The sequence below is a fragment of the Esox lucius genome, chromosome 4 (assembly GCF_011004845.1).
Source record: "Esox lucius isolate fEsoLuc1 chromosome 4, fEsoLuc1.pri, whole genome shotgun sequence".
Lineage (NCBI taxonomy): Eukaryota > Metazoa > Chordata > Actinopteri > Esociformes > Esocidae > Esox > Esox lucius.
This window is the reverse complement of record NC_047572.1, coordinates 20,765,759-20,779,359: the sequence shown is the minus strand read 5'-3', so window position 1 is coordinate 20,779,359 and position 13,601 is coordinate 20,765,759. Positions and strand designations below refer to the sequence as shown.

At 40.4% G+C, this 13,601-nt stretch overlaps 1 protein-coding gene across 8 annotated transcripts in view; it reads left to right on the top strand.

Annotated features, from left to right (window-relative positions):
* csnk1a1 (casein kinase 1, alpha 1) overlaps positions 1-13,601 on the top strand; it is a 28,075-nt gene that overhangs the window by 5,978 nt on the left and 8,496 nt on the right. For 7 of the 8 annotated variants that reach the window (XR_002196698.3, XR_002196697.3, XR_002196696.3 and 4 more), the window contains exons 3-7: positions 2,529-2,655; positions 2,848-2,946; positions 5,308-5,391; positions 10,998-11,137; positions 12,961-13,039. Coding sequence is in view for 3 of the 8 variants with exons in the window: in XM_020045999.3 (XP_019901558.1) it covers positions 2,529-2,655; positions 2,848-2,946; positions 5,308-5,391; positions 10,998-11,137; positions 12,961-13,039 (529 nt within the window). In the remaining 5 variants the exon portion in view is untranslated. The remainder of the gene's footprint in view (positions 1-2,528; positions 2,656-2,847; positions 2,947-5,307; positions 5,392-10,997; positions 11,138-12,960; positions 13,040-13,601) is intronic. The other variant, XR_002196699.3, reaches the window with a different exon arrangement.

Genomic DNA, 13,601 nt, shown 5'->3' with positions numbered 1-13,601 from the left:
CAAAAGGTGCTTCAACAAAGTAATAGTTTAGGGGTGTGCACACTTATGCAACCAGGTTATTGTTTGTATTTCAATTGAATTGTTCACATTTAATTTGTAAAAAGTTCTGACATGATTTACATGACATTCTTTTACATTATAAGAACCTGGCATTTTAACAGGGTTGTATAGACTTTTTATATCCACTGTTTGTGCCAAAAGGGTAGTTATTACGGTTCTTTACGTTTTATGATTGCAGTACAATATTGCACTGTAGGCCTGCTGCTTCTAGTACACCATGCTAAACAGAAATTATACTTCCAAAGAAAATATTCTGCCAAAAGCATGTATACATATACAATACCAGTCAAGTTTGGACATACCCTTGAATGAGTAGGTATTTATTCTTTTGCATGTTCCACATTGTAGAATAATAGTGAAGACATCAAAATAATGTTGTAACAGACTTGTTGTAACCAAACCAAAAACATGTCAGACATATCCAAATGCCTTAATATTGAAGTTTCTTCAAAGTAGCTTCCCTTTGCTGGTATGTGTGCCTTGAATTCTAAATATTGCCAACAAAGCAGCCCCACACAAACATGCCTCCTCTGGACTTCATGGTGGGAACAGCGCACCCACGCTGTGTCTCAAAGATGCAGTGGTTGGTACCAAAACTCTCTGTTTTGGACTCGAGCAAAGAACAGAATTCCACTTCGTGTGCGTATTGGCGCATGCACGTTTTCTTATTTGTGTCCATCAGTAATGATTTCTTTGCAGCAATTTGCCCATGAAGGCCTGATTCATGCTGTCTTCTCTGAACAGTTGATGTGAGTTAAACTTGGAAGTATTTATTTGTGCTTATTTCTGATGCTGGTAAATTTAATGAACTTGTTCTCTGCAGCGGAGGTAGCTCTTGTGGTGGTCCTCATGAGAGCTGCTTTCATCATAGCGCTTGGTTTTTTTAAAATTATTTATTATTTGTATAGTCTTCTATCCAGCGCTGACCTTTACAGAGATCCAATTGATTTATTATAATGCCCTTAAACTGGGTGGTTGTTTCACCTAGAAATGTATGATCTTACTCCAAGTCGTTTTGGGTAGAAGCGGCTGCTGATTAACTTAAATGTGAATGTAAGAAACCAACTCTCTTGAAGTCTTCCTTATTGGCTAACCTTTTCTTCAAGTATTGAAAGTTGTTTCTCTTTGCTAATTTGAGTTGTTCCTGCTATAATATAGACTAGTACTGTACATGCATTATGTTGGTCTTCTGTATACCAACCCTACATTGTTACACCACTGGTGATTGGTTTAAACGCTTTAAGAAGGAAATAAATTCCACAATAATTCCAAATAAGCTTTTAACAAGGCATGCCTGTTAATTGAAATGCATTCCAGGCGACAACCTTGGGAAGCTTGTTGAGAGAAGCAAAGAGTGTAAACCTACAAAGGTGAATGAATGGGGGCCTACTTGTTCTACTTGATGTTTTTTGCGATCTGGTTCAAAACATAAACACACAGAACAATATATTGCTATATTTATTGTGCCAAAATTTAAATAAATAAAAAATTGTATCAGTTGATCTCCCCCCCAATGCTCAATAAATCTTGTTTTGTGGTCACAATTCTGGATATGCATGCAGCTTTTGTGCATGAATGCTGATGAGTGGTCATTGATCAACAGTGCACAGACACTATTTTTATGCAGACAGGTCATTGTGATAACAAAAGCCTGTGTTTAAAGCAATTGAGAATAAATTACAAATGACAGCACCATGTATGTAGTTGATTAAAGCTACCACCTCACATGGTTTATAATTTGTAGTTTTTCCTGTTTTGTTTTTTGAAGATTGGCTGAAACCAGTCTTTTTATCGGTCTTCTGCATTCTACCACAATACTTTGGCCATCGTTTGTTTGCAGTTACATGTGTGCTTGAGATTTTGGAACTATTTGGTTTGTTCAATGTACATTTGCTTTGCTGCAGTCATTGGCAGTCTTGTGAAATAGTGTTGTTGACCAACAACACCCAAAGCTAATTCTGTAATCAAGATCTGTCAGAGCTACAAAATGGCAGTGTGGACTCTTGCAGTATGTCGTTCCCCTACAATACCTCTTTGTTTGGCTGAATGTTAGACAAGATGGTTGCCTGGCGACTGCTGGCCTGGCAGTGCCCCGGGGAGGTGTTGGAAGTGCCTCTGACCTCTAATTGCAGAGCTATGAGGATTAAACACTATGACTCTTTAACTAGGTCTGGGCCGACCTGAAAAATGAAATTGCTTTGTTAATGATAGATGAGGCCTACCCTTGTAAAGAGTCCAGTGGTTTTGTTGAGGTATTGCTGGCTCCATGCTTTTTGACCATCGAATTGTGGTCATTTTTGAATCAAGCCATGTTTCTGGAACAATGTTGTGGAGCTATATTTCACGTTTTTTCCTCTGCTATTGAAATTTGTTCTTGTGTTATGTATTTACAAAGTTTTACCTAAGAACATTGTCATACCATGTATTATGGTTTAGTATGAATGTTTACATGGCTTGTAATCTTGCAGGTGGTATGGCCAAGAAAAGGACTACAATGTCCTAGTGATGGACCTTCTGGGACCCAGTCTGGAAGACCTTTTCAATTTCTGTTCGCGCAGGTTCACGATGAAAACTGTACTAATGCTTGCGGACCAGGTAAGACTTTGGATTATTCACGTTCTTTATAGTGCACAGCTTCTTTGACTAAATTTAGTCTGGTCTTCTTTCTTTTTGACGATCACCACTAGTTGCTAAAGGAAGTGTTGTACATTTATCATGAAATGGAATTGCCAGACGACTGTGATTATTTTCCAGGTCTTATGTTAATGGATAATTTTCACCCCACAGATGATCAGCAGAATCGAATATGTGCATACAAAGAACTTCATTCACAGAGATATCAAGCCAGACAACTTTTTAATGGGAATTGGCCGTCACTGTAACAAGGTAAGCTTTCAGCATTTATACCCTCGTAAGATGCAGTAAGCGAGCTGAATCTCTTTACCCATTTATTGTTTTATACCCTTTGATATGAAATTATGCTTGTTGATATTACCTTTTTTCTTTTTTTTTATCATTGTTGGTTGTTTTCAATTATTGTTTTGTGGAAAATATTGATTATCTAATCCTCAATGAGGCAAATCTTGTGATTCTTTTCTTTGTATAGGCTACATGTCCTGGTAATGGACATTTTCAAGGCTAATTGTTTGTGGTTGGTTTAGTCCACTTGTTAAGTGGTTGGAATTGTTTAAAATAAATATCATATTTAGGTATTTATATGATCAGGTAATACAGGCCCTCTTTGGTTTCTTAGACTAAACACTTGTTGTAGGTTTGTAAGATCTTAGGCAGCTCTTGTAGGACTACAGAAAGTTTCTGCATGATGTGTAATCCATTTATTCTTTCCCCTTGCAGAAAATAATTTAACGGCGTTTTGTGTGATTCTTTTTTCATAAAAAATACTGTATCTCAAGTTGCCTGATTTGTATTTTGTTTTAAAATAACTCACTATTTTGAGCCTTGCAGACAGGCAACATTTGGCAAAGTTAAAGCATGATGCGTGTTTTAACACAAACCTGACCACATGAGCTGTGGCGGTCGTTAGCATTGCGTGATATGAACTCATCAGTGTCAGACTAGTCTAAAAAAAAAAAAACTACAAAAAAAACGCAGTACCTTTTGGGTATTCGAGCATTGAAGCCTGTATTACCATTTTTGGCAGTGCTGTTTGGAATACGTGTTTACCATTGTGTGTCTGTGTGAATGCCAGCCTCAAGCTTCTTTTTTTACATACACATGAAATTGTCACTTTGTTTTTTACTAAACTCCACCAACATTGTAAATGGTGCACATACAATCCTTGTTGACGGCAAGCTCCAACATCCATGTCTGAAGTCTTGCCCGTGGTGTGCACTGAACTCAATGGACGGGAAGACTGGCATAGCAGTAGCTTTTGCGAACCCCACTCTATCCTCTTGATGTTGAAATCAACTGCCTTTCTCTTGAACTCACTCTGCCTTCTGCTTTCAACCTGCTCTTTTACAATGGTGCTTATCTATCCCTTAGCTTATGCACCAAATGGTGGTCGCCTTTAATTCAGGAAGTGTGTTGATAAAATGTCTATTTGGACATGGCTCCATTGGTGAAAATACGTCTTCACATTTTGCTAACATAGTGTTAGCACTAGTTTAATCGTAAAACCCCTTCCCTGCCAAATACATTGCATGTGTACACTGCACCAAGCAACAGCCTTTCCCTGTTTTGGAGAGTGATACTCAGCTTGGCATCATTGTAAACTAGCCTAATTGCTTGTTTTGTTGCTTTGTCCTGGGCTGCTCTATATATACCCTTTAAGCAAGAGCCACTATTACAAAGGCTTTCCTGTCATGCGTCTCTCGCAGCTATACTAAATCTACTGTATGTATTGATGACTCAATGCAGATTAATTCATGCTTCTTTCTTGTATTGCATGCCTTTTCTCTCTGTTTTGGGCTGTAGAGCTGCTCATTGCCAGATTGGGCTTTTCCAAAGTTTGCCAAAGTATTCTACCCTCTTCCTTACTGAAGGTGTCCACCGTTTTAAAGCCATCAGGATAAAAACAAAATGACATGTATTTGACCCATACCTTTCTCAGATTTTTCAAGGAAGTGGTGGGGTAGTTTGAGTTGGGTGGCTGTGTTTAAAAACTACTTTTTCACAATAAATTAGTGCCCATTTTAGGGAATCGCCCTAATTATTTGCCTTCTCTTTAACCCTAGTTGTGCCAATAAGTCAACAACATTTTGTGTTCTGCACTTAGGCAGACGGTTGCTCCATTCTTGTAGAATGATTATTGTAAAAATCACTTCTACTGAGTGGCACTGCTAGCGTTAAATGCTGCAATATCAAAAAGCCACTGCAAAGTCAAAAAAGAGAAACAGGCTTGAAAATATGTATGTTAACAAAACAAAACAGGGTTTTGGCAGTTATATTGTCTTCAGTTCTGCCTCTGTAACTGAAACTATGGCACTGTGGACTGCATATCCTGCAGGACCCAACCCCCCCCCCCCCGCCCTATCTGCCTAGTCTAAACACTGGCTTGCATCTAAGCCCAGACGGACTCCTAGGAAGTCCTCCCATAGTCAGACTCTGATTTTAGCTCATATGCTTGCTGGTGGACGAAGGATGGCCTTGGGCTTTCTCTTCCCCTCCCTTCTCCTCCCTCTACTCCCGTTCTTTTTCTGAGCCTTGGTGTTGCCTGTCTGCGCTGGCCTTGTGGGGTTGTCAGCAATACTGTTTGATGCACTGCACCCTCTATTGTTTGTTCAGTGTTTAGAATCTCCAGTGGGGAAGAGGAAAAGAAGCTTGGCTGTTAGTTCTTCTCAGGACCCATCTTTCTCAGGATTAAACCAGGTCTGAAACTACAACCGCCTCAATGCTCCCCCAAATTGTTTTCTTTTTCTTTCACCCATTCAGAAACAGAGCTACTTTCATTTCATGAATTTGGTCAATTTACGAACTCTGTATTGGCATTAAACCAGACACACATGCTAAACCGATCTAGAGATTAACACCTAATCCAGATTGCAGGCATGGATTTGTGTTTAGGTGGAGGAAGGACATTGTAACCAGTAGGGGAAGATGCTGTTGAATTCTCTTGGGTTGGAGTTTTTAAATTAATTAATTGAGCTTCTCGAATGTTGTCAAACCGCTAACTAGGCCAATTCATATTTTGGGTGCTTTTTCTTTCTCCAGAGCTGTTCCTCAAGTTGAGTTTTTTAATCTTTTGCTTTCACAAATTGTCTCCTGGGTTTTAGGATGTGTCAACATGTCAGTCACTATCTTCTGAGTGCCATGTCCATTTGACGTGACCATGTTGGTAAAAATTGAGGTGAGATCACAGGGCAATTTTGTACTGTTTGCTCAGCAGTGCTGTAGCTGCTTGGTATTCATGACTTGAACACTGGCATTACAGGGCAGGAAAAATTGGGCCATGTGGCTTTAAAAACCGTGCTGTGGTGATACTCCTTGGTTGGAGAGCAACTGGCAATGTGGCAGCCATTGAGTTTTTCTGAACCAACTGCCTGCCTGTTGCCAGAGACAGTGCTGCTGACATCACAGCCTGGCTGGCCAACTGTTGGCCTGAAGCCAGATGTACAATAAGCAGGAAAAAAGTGTTTGGAAATGCAGGGCCTTGATAAGCCAGAATGAGGGGAAAGGCACAGTGCATGGCATACGGGTGTGGTTAGGTTATGTGTGCTCACATATTAACAGACTTGCAGCTACTTCAAAATTGTTCCATTTTAGTTTTTCACTGTGCAAGAAAAGTAGGTTATTCTTTAAAGCTGCACTAGGTAGGATTTATTTCAGTAAAAAAGGTTGTCTATTTCTCATTATTCAAACTTTATTCTCTATCGGGCATTAGGGCGGAACCGCTTTCTGATCGGTGAGTAATTGCAAAATGCTGTAATGTTTTACTGGAAAGATCGTACCTAGTGCCGCTTTGTCTAATCAGAGATGGGGGAATTGAGAAAAAAAAAGTCTCCACCTTTTAGTCTTATTAAATATAAACATATTGGACTAATAACTGCTATGGCTTTGCATAGGCTACCAAATACTTTCGTATTTCTCATTTTGCTCCTGATGAAACCGACAACCTTGTTTCTAATACAGTTGGGACGCTTTGTAAAATGTGAAGACAAACAGAATGCAGTGATGTACAAATCATTTAAACCCTATATTCAATAGAAAATAGTCCTAAGACAACATATCAAATGTTGAATCTGAGTGATGTCATTGTTCCTTCAAAAATATATGCCCACTTTGAATTTGATGCCAGCAACACATTTAAAAAAAGAGAGGACCGGGACAACAAAAGACTGGAAAAGTTGTGTAATGCAAAATAAGTCTGGTGGAACATCTCACAACTAATTAGGTTAATTGGCAACAGGTCAGTAACATGATTGGGTGTCATCAAAGAGCATCCCAGAGAGGATGAGTCTTTCAGAAGTAAAGATTTACAGAGGGTTCACCTCTCTGTGAAAGACTGCGCTGGCAAATAGGGCAACAATTTAATAATAATGTTTCTCAACAAAAAATTGGGTTTTGGGGAGTTTGGGGATTCAGTCATCTACGGTATGTAATATCATAAAAACATCAAATGTCCAGTTTTCTGCTACATGTGGCCCTTGTTTTGTATTTTTAGTTTTTGCACAGTTCCCTTTTTTTTGCCATGATTCAGTTTTGGGGTTTTCCTCGTTTTCAATTTATTTTCTTTTGTGGAAACAATTAGGTGAATTCTGGGAGATCTGGGAGAAAAGGAAATACTTCAACTCTTTTTGTGGGTAGAGATCTATTCATTCAAGTTAACCAACGTTCTCTTGAAAGTTATTTGTTTCTGTAGCATTTATGTGATTACATTGCTAAATAACTGGCAACTTAATTTACTGAAATTACCATTGTTTCTGTCAGGTAGGTCTTTAAGCTTCTTGGTAGTTAACAATTTTGAGCTAATTGCTACACAGTAGGGTCTTACCTGCTTTGTTTTGTAGGCTGATTTGTTAGGTTGGGCATATCAAGGCAATTTAATTGCTTTTTAAATGGATAACATGGTTGCAAGGTACTGGTATGTTAAATTAGATGGCTTTGAATCTGTTCATAGTACATTCTAGTAACTCAGAATGTAAGACCTGGAACCCACGTTTAGCCTATGTCGAAAGAAATTGGCCTGTCGGATACTTAACCATCAGAGCTACTGAGGTTCAGGTGTTCAGCAGGTCCTTAGGGGAGGGTTGCGCTGCTCTATTTGAAACGGCTAGACTTGGTGACTCAGTCTTCTAACCCAGTAATTTGTTTGCAAGGTGGGACTTTCCAGCTGGATAGAGACTTCAGAAGGGTGATCACGTGACCAACATGCTTTTTTAATTTGCGTGGCTAAGACCCACAGAAATTTTACCTGGTGAATGTTGATAACCTATTGCGGCCTAGTTGTCAAGCATGAGTCTGTGTACTTTCTGTCTCTGTATAACTGCCTCTGCCCCACCTTTCTGCTGGAACAGTCAAAAGGCCTCGGCTGTAATGGGTTGCGCAAGCAAGTGCACAAGGATTTATTTTTTAAACACCTTGGGAAATGGTTTTAAATGCATTTCCGTAGTTCTTTAGCCACAATGTGCAACTGTATGAAACAGGCTAAATTTGAAGTTTGTCAAAAAATAATTAAGATAGTTGATCAATTTGCTAGATCAAATTGATGAGAGGAGCTGCCAATTTTTTTTTTTTAGCAGAGTGATCAGCCAAGGCGTGGTGTGGTGCAATGTTAATCCTTCCACAATATTACAGATATAGCAACATGTGCCTTGGAGAGAGACCGATTCAGCATGGGCTTTAAGGACGCATGGCCCCTTTAACTTCCTTTGTCCGAATGTGTGTCGTTGCAAATACATTTTAGGTACTATGGAATTAGAGAGGAAAGGTGGGTAATATTGTTGGACTAAACAGTAGAAACATGTGCAAAACATGTTTATAGATGTGCAAAAGCAGTAGAATCTTTTGTCAGGAGGAAATCACTCAGCATTCACAGCCAATTCACACACAATAAGCTACAATTACCCGACGCAATTTTTGCTCATTGTTCAAACGAAACTGCATTTTGGCAATACATTTGTCTGTGTCCATTGTGTATCGCTCCTGGGATAGCATAACATATATTTTTCATATTGACAAACTCATACTTGCTTCACATTTCTTCAAGATTGAGACCTAGGTGTGAAGTCAGTGAATGTTCTGATCTCTTGCCGGGCCTTTGTGCTGGCATTTTTTAGGAGCAAATGTGATCCTACCCCGAGGTCTCCTCCCAACTGGACGTGCCTGGAATACCTCCCTAGGGAGACGTCCTGGGGGCTTCCTTACCAGATGCCCGAACCACCTCAGCTGGCTCCTTTCGATGCAAAGGAGCAGCGGCTCTGCCCCGAGTTCCTCACGGATGGCTGAGCTTCTCACTCTATCCCTAAGGGAGAAGCCAGCCACCCTTCTGAGAGAACCCATTTCAGCCGCTTGTTCTCGCGATCTTGTTCTTTTGGTCATGACCCAGCCTTCATGACCATAGGTGAGGGTAGGAAGGAAAATTGACCGGTATATCGAGAGCTTTGCCTTCCCGGCTCAGCTCTCTTTTCGTCACAACGGTGCGGTAAAGCGAATGCAATACCGCCCCCGCTGCTCCGATTCTCCGGCCAATCTCCCGCTCCATTGTCCCCTCACTCGCAAACAAGACCCCGAGATACCCCATGTAAAGGAGTTCAAGTAACGCCTCATTCCCTACCCGGAGGAGGCACTCCATCGGTTTCCTGCTGAGAACCATGGCCTCAGATTTAGAGGTGCTAATCCTCATCCCAACCGCTTCGCACTCGACAATTAAATTAAGGTAGTTTTAATTCTCTAGGGCTGACAATTAACCACAACAATTATGGATGTTAACAGCAACCTGAAAGCATACTGGGCATTAATATGTAGTCCACAGGGCCTCCAACCTTTTCTGGGATGAGAGCTATTAAAAATAAAACTTTGCAAGCTACGCTTGTTTTGGCATTAAATTAGGTCCATTCTTTTCTTCCATGTAACTTTTCCCTCAGGCTTTATTGAACAAGAAAGTACTACACTATTTTCTCTTTAGATTTACCTGGTCAAGGATTAAGAATCTACTCTGTACAGGCCCCTCTTTAATCTGTTAGACTCCAATTTCATTTAAATCTATTTCAAAAAATTAAAAAACATTTTCATTATGGTCCAAGGGTTCGCAATTTATTGTCCATTAATTTGCGGAAAATCTGGCCCTTTCGCTGCGCATGTAGCAAAAGTGTACCTACTACTGCTTTTACTGTTTTGTACTAGTAGGTCTCAATGATGTTCTGTTGTGGTTCAGCAGATATACTGTATATTTGCTACACTGACGTAATGTTTACAGTTTCCACACATGCAAGCTCCTATTTATCAATCAAACACGCGCCGTAGACCGGGATGGCGTTAGCCACATGCTGAACTAGATTGCCAGATAACGAATTCAAGTCAATAGTGTCTACACAGGGGTGGCATCATTTCATTGATGTTGTTGATTTAGGTAATTGCTGGAAACCTGCAGTGTCTGGAAAGGTTTTATTTTGTTTTTGTTTCTGCTTCGGGTCATGTGGCCTGCGTGTACTCCAGATGGTGTCAATGATTGCTTTCTAAAAAGCGCTACTATTAAGATTGCGCACCTTTTTAGTTGCATATGTGAGTTTACTCTGTTATTGCATCTTCGCTTTTCTGTTTCCGCTCTACAGGTTTATGGAAGCGCCCTCTCGTTTTGTATGGTCAGCGTTGGAATATGCAATTTATGGTGGCTACTGGTCTTCATGTTGTATTTATAGATCTAGAAAATGTCCACTCTGTCTGCGATTGTTATTGAACACAAGCAGAATGTAGACTGGGAAATTAGCTAATGAATAATGCGAAAAAGAGTTAGTTCAAGCTGATTAGTTGGTTGCAGAACTGCCTTTTCTCCTGACCAGTGGTTTTAGGTAAATGCATCCCAACAGAATTTCAGTTTGTCTAGCAAATCTTCTTGACACGAGGAAATCAAGTGTGAGTCCCTGGTAGGGCCATGCAAGCCAAGGCACGGATCTGTGGATCCATTTCAGTACTACTGCAGCCACAGTTCTCTGCTGTCACAGTAAAAACGTTCTGTTGGGCAAGGCTCTCTGGGAGACTGGACCCAGCTGTTGTGTATGGGCAGTGGGGTTGCCTATGGTTGTGACCCTGGTTGTTTTCCTGATCCTTCTATTACATGGCCAATATTGTTTTCATGTAGAAGAATTGAGGGCTTTATGTATAGCTGCTCTTCTAGTCAAATTGTGCACCTAGCAGGACATTGGGAGGATAGATTCATGGTCTCGTTCAGCGGCAGGCTCCATTTTGTCCATCATTCATTCCCCTGAATCAGGATGTCTCTAAAATGTCAGATGTTTCTCTCCTCCCTCCCATTTCAGTTGTTCCTCATCGACTTTGGTCTGGCCAAAAAATACCGGGACAACAGGACACGACAGCACATACCCTACAGAGAAGACAAAAATCTCACAGGCACAGCTCGCTATGCCAGCATCAATGCACACCTGGGTATCGAGCAGAGGTAAGAGCCCACCGACCAGTGACTGCAGACATCTATTTCAGCCTTCCCCGTATATGACTCTCTATTGTACATACTAAACAATGAGTGATTAGTCTCCTAGGCCATAATATGTGGGTTAATGTATCTTCCACAGCTTAATTAGAATGAACTGGACCCCTACATTTTGTTCAGGTGACTGTTGGGTAATTTGTGGAAATGCCATGAATAGGTGTTTTGCTTTTGAAGAAAGGCCCCGAGCCTATGCTCCTGCTTTGTATACAGAGTGGCATTGTAAGGATTCATTCTCATGATGGTCGAAATGCACTCATTGGTCACTGTAGAATATAGCCACCACTAACTGTTGCACTTTCCATTGACAAACTATCTGCTATTTTTCTAGCCAATTTTCTAACATTCTACTCCATGCCATGCCCCTGCGAGTCAGCTTCCTGCCAGCGTTAAATGCCAACATTCTATAATAATGAGCTTGAGGAACATTAGCCCCATGGTTGCTTTGGTCAATGTTGTTTATTTTCATAGATGATATGCTTGGACCTGAATCAATCAATCAAATGTATTTATAAAGCCCTTTTTTACAACAGCAGTTGTCACAAAGTGCTTTTACAAAAACACCTGGCCTTAAACCCCAAGGAAGTTTGGTTACTCTTATTATGAAAAGGGACGAATATCTGCAATGGCAGTGCCATGATTGTTTTCACCATATTATTTACCTGCCAATGTTGTTATTAGCTGCAATATTCACCTGTGGATTCATTTTAATGTAGAATTTATAATTTCCTTGTTGCTAGGAAGCAACAGTCAGTTCATTTGGTATTTGTGAAAAAGCAGGAGTGGTGGCGTTGCTTCTGTGTGGGAAGATTTTTCAGTTATGCCTGTGTATTTTTAAAAAAATAGCTTTTTAACATTGCCTGTTCGCAAGCCTTCACACAACTGGAAAATATACATAATACCCCATCTAAAGGTATTGGCATCTCAGTGCTGTCTAAGCTTTTCTGAGAATGCACAGATTATTTTACAAGTTAAGTGGATTTACAAACACTACCAAACAAGTCAAATGTTAGTCTCTTCCCCTGTTCAATAGCCGCAGGGCGCTTCTCATTGGAATATTGCTAACCATGACATATTTGACCTTTATTACATAAGGAGACACCAGCTTTTATGCGTCTTTTTTGGTTTTTTCAAAGAACTAATAATTCTAGGAAGTTGTTTTGTTGTGGTCCTGGGGAATTCCTTCTGATGTGAATACCAACTGGAAGAATTGCAGAAATCCTAGTCTCTTTTGCAATGACACGAGAAGTGGGTGTAAAGAATGAGCTGCTCAGAATTCTGGTACTCTCTATGTAGCCAATACCTGGTTATGTTTATTTCCCTGTTCCTTTTGACATATCAGTATGTTACGGCAACACATGGTTGCATTATGTTTCATAATGAACATTTCCCTGCTAGATTTTAACTGTGCCTCCCTTGTCAGGGCGCTTTTATTGATGCTCGATCATTTAATCTGAAACATTCCGTTTAGAAATGAAAAATCCAGCCGTGCCCCAGAACCCAAATATGTGAAGTATCAGATAAATATTGGCTTCTGTTGAAACACCTCAAAGGGGGAGACACTCCGCCCCTTTGGCAACTCATAATTCAAGTGAATTATTCAAAGACACAGCCTGCCTGCCTTTTACCAGTGAAATGGTGTGTCACTGGTCTGGGATTAAGCACGGGGTGCTGAACATCAGCCATTACAAAGGGCATTGTAACTAATGGAAAATGCTCCACTGTTGATCCTGCTGTGATGTACGTACTGAATGGCAAATGTCTTTCTTTCTCAGTCGCCGAGATGACATGGAGTCGCTAGGATACGTCCTGATGTACTTCAACAGAACCAGCCTGCCCTGGCAGGGACTAAAGGTAGGCCAGGCAGGTACTCTAGGGCTCCCAGTCCATTACATGGGGGGGTTCATTGCTCTCCGACTCCCATGACATTCTCAGTTTGTCTTCCATGCCTCTCCCAACAGATATTTCTTTTAACCCTTTGGCGCGTACGATCACACCGGTGTGATCAATCTAGAGTGGTCCCTGAAGCGTACGATCACACTGGTGTGATTAGAACGTCATGTTTAGAACGCACCATTAGCATGCCTAGCTACAAGTAACGTAACAATGGCTGGTAAAACCGCGCTATTATTTACTCACATTTAGCTCAAACAGTGTTTATAACTTTATTTCCTGATTGTAATTGTTTCAAGACCACACTATGATATTAACCAGGTAGAAAGCATACAAATCGGGACAAGAAGTGTTACTTACGTACCAACAGACAGCCAACACTAATGCACAAAAACGAATTATATTAGCGACTACTACCGATCAAAACCATTGCAAAAACTTTCTAGAAGTTACGTTCCCCATTGTATGCATTTTATATAGTTTATTCATTTTCACTGCACTGAATTACTGGTCACGATTTGTT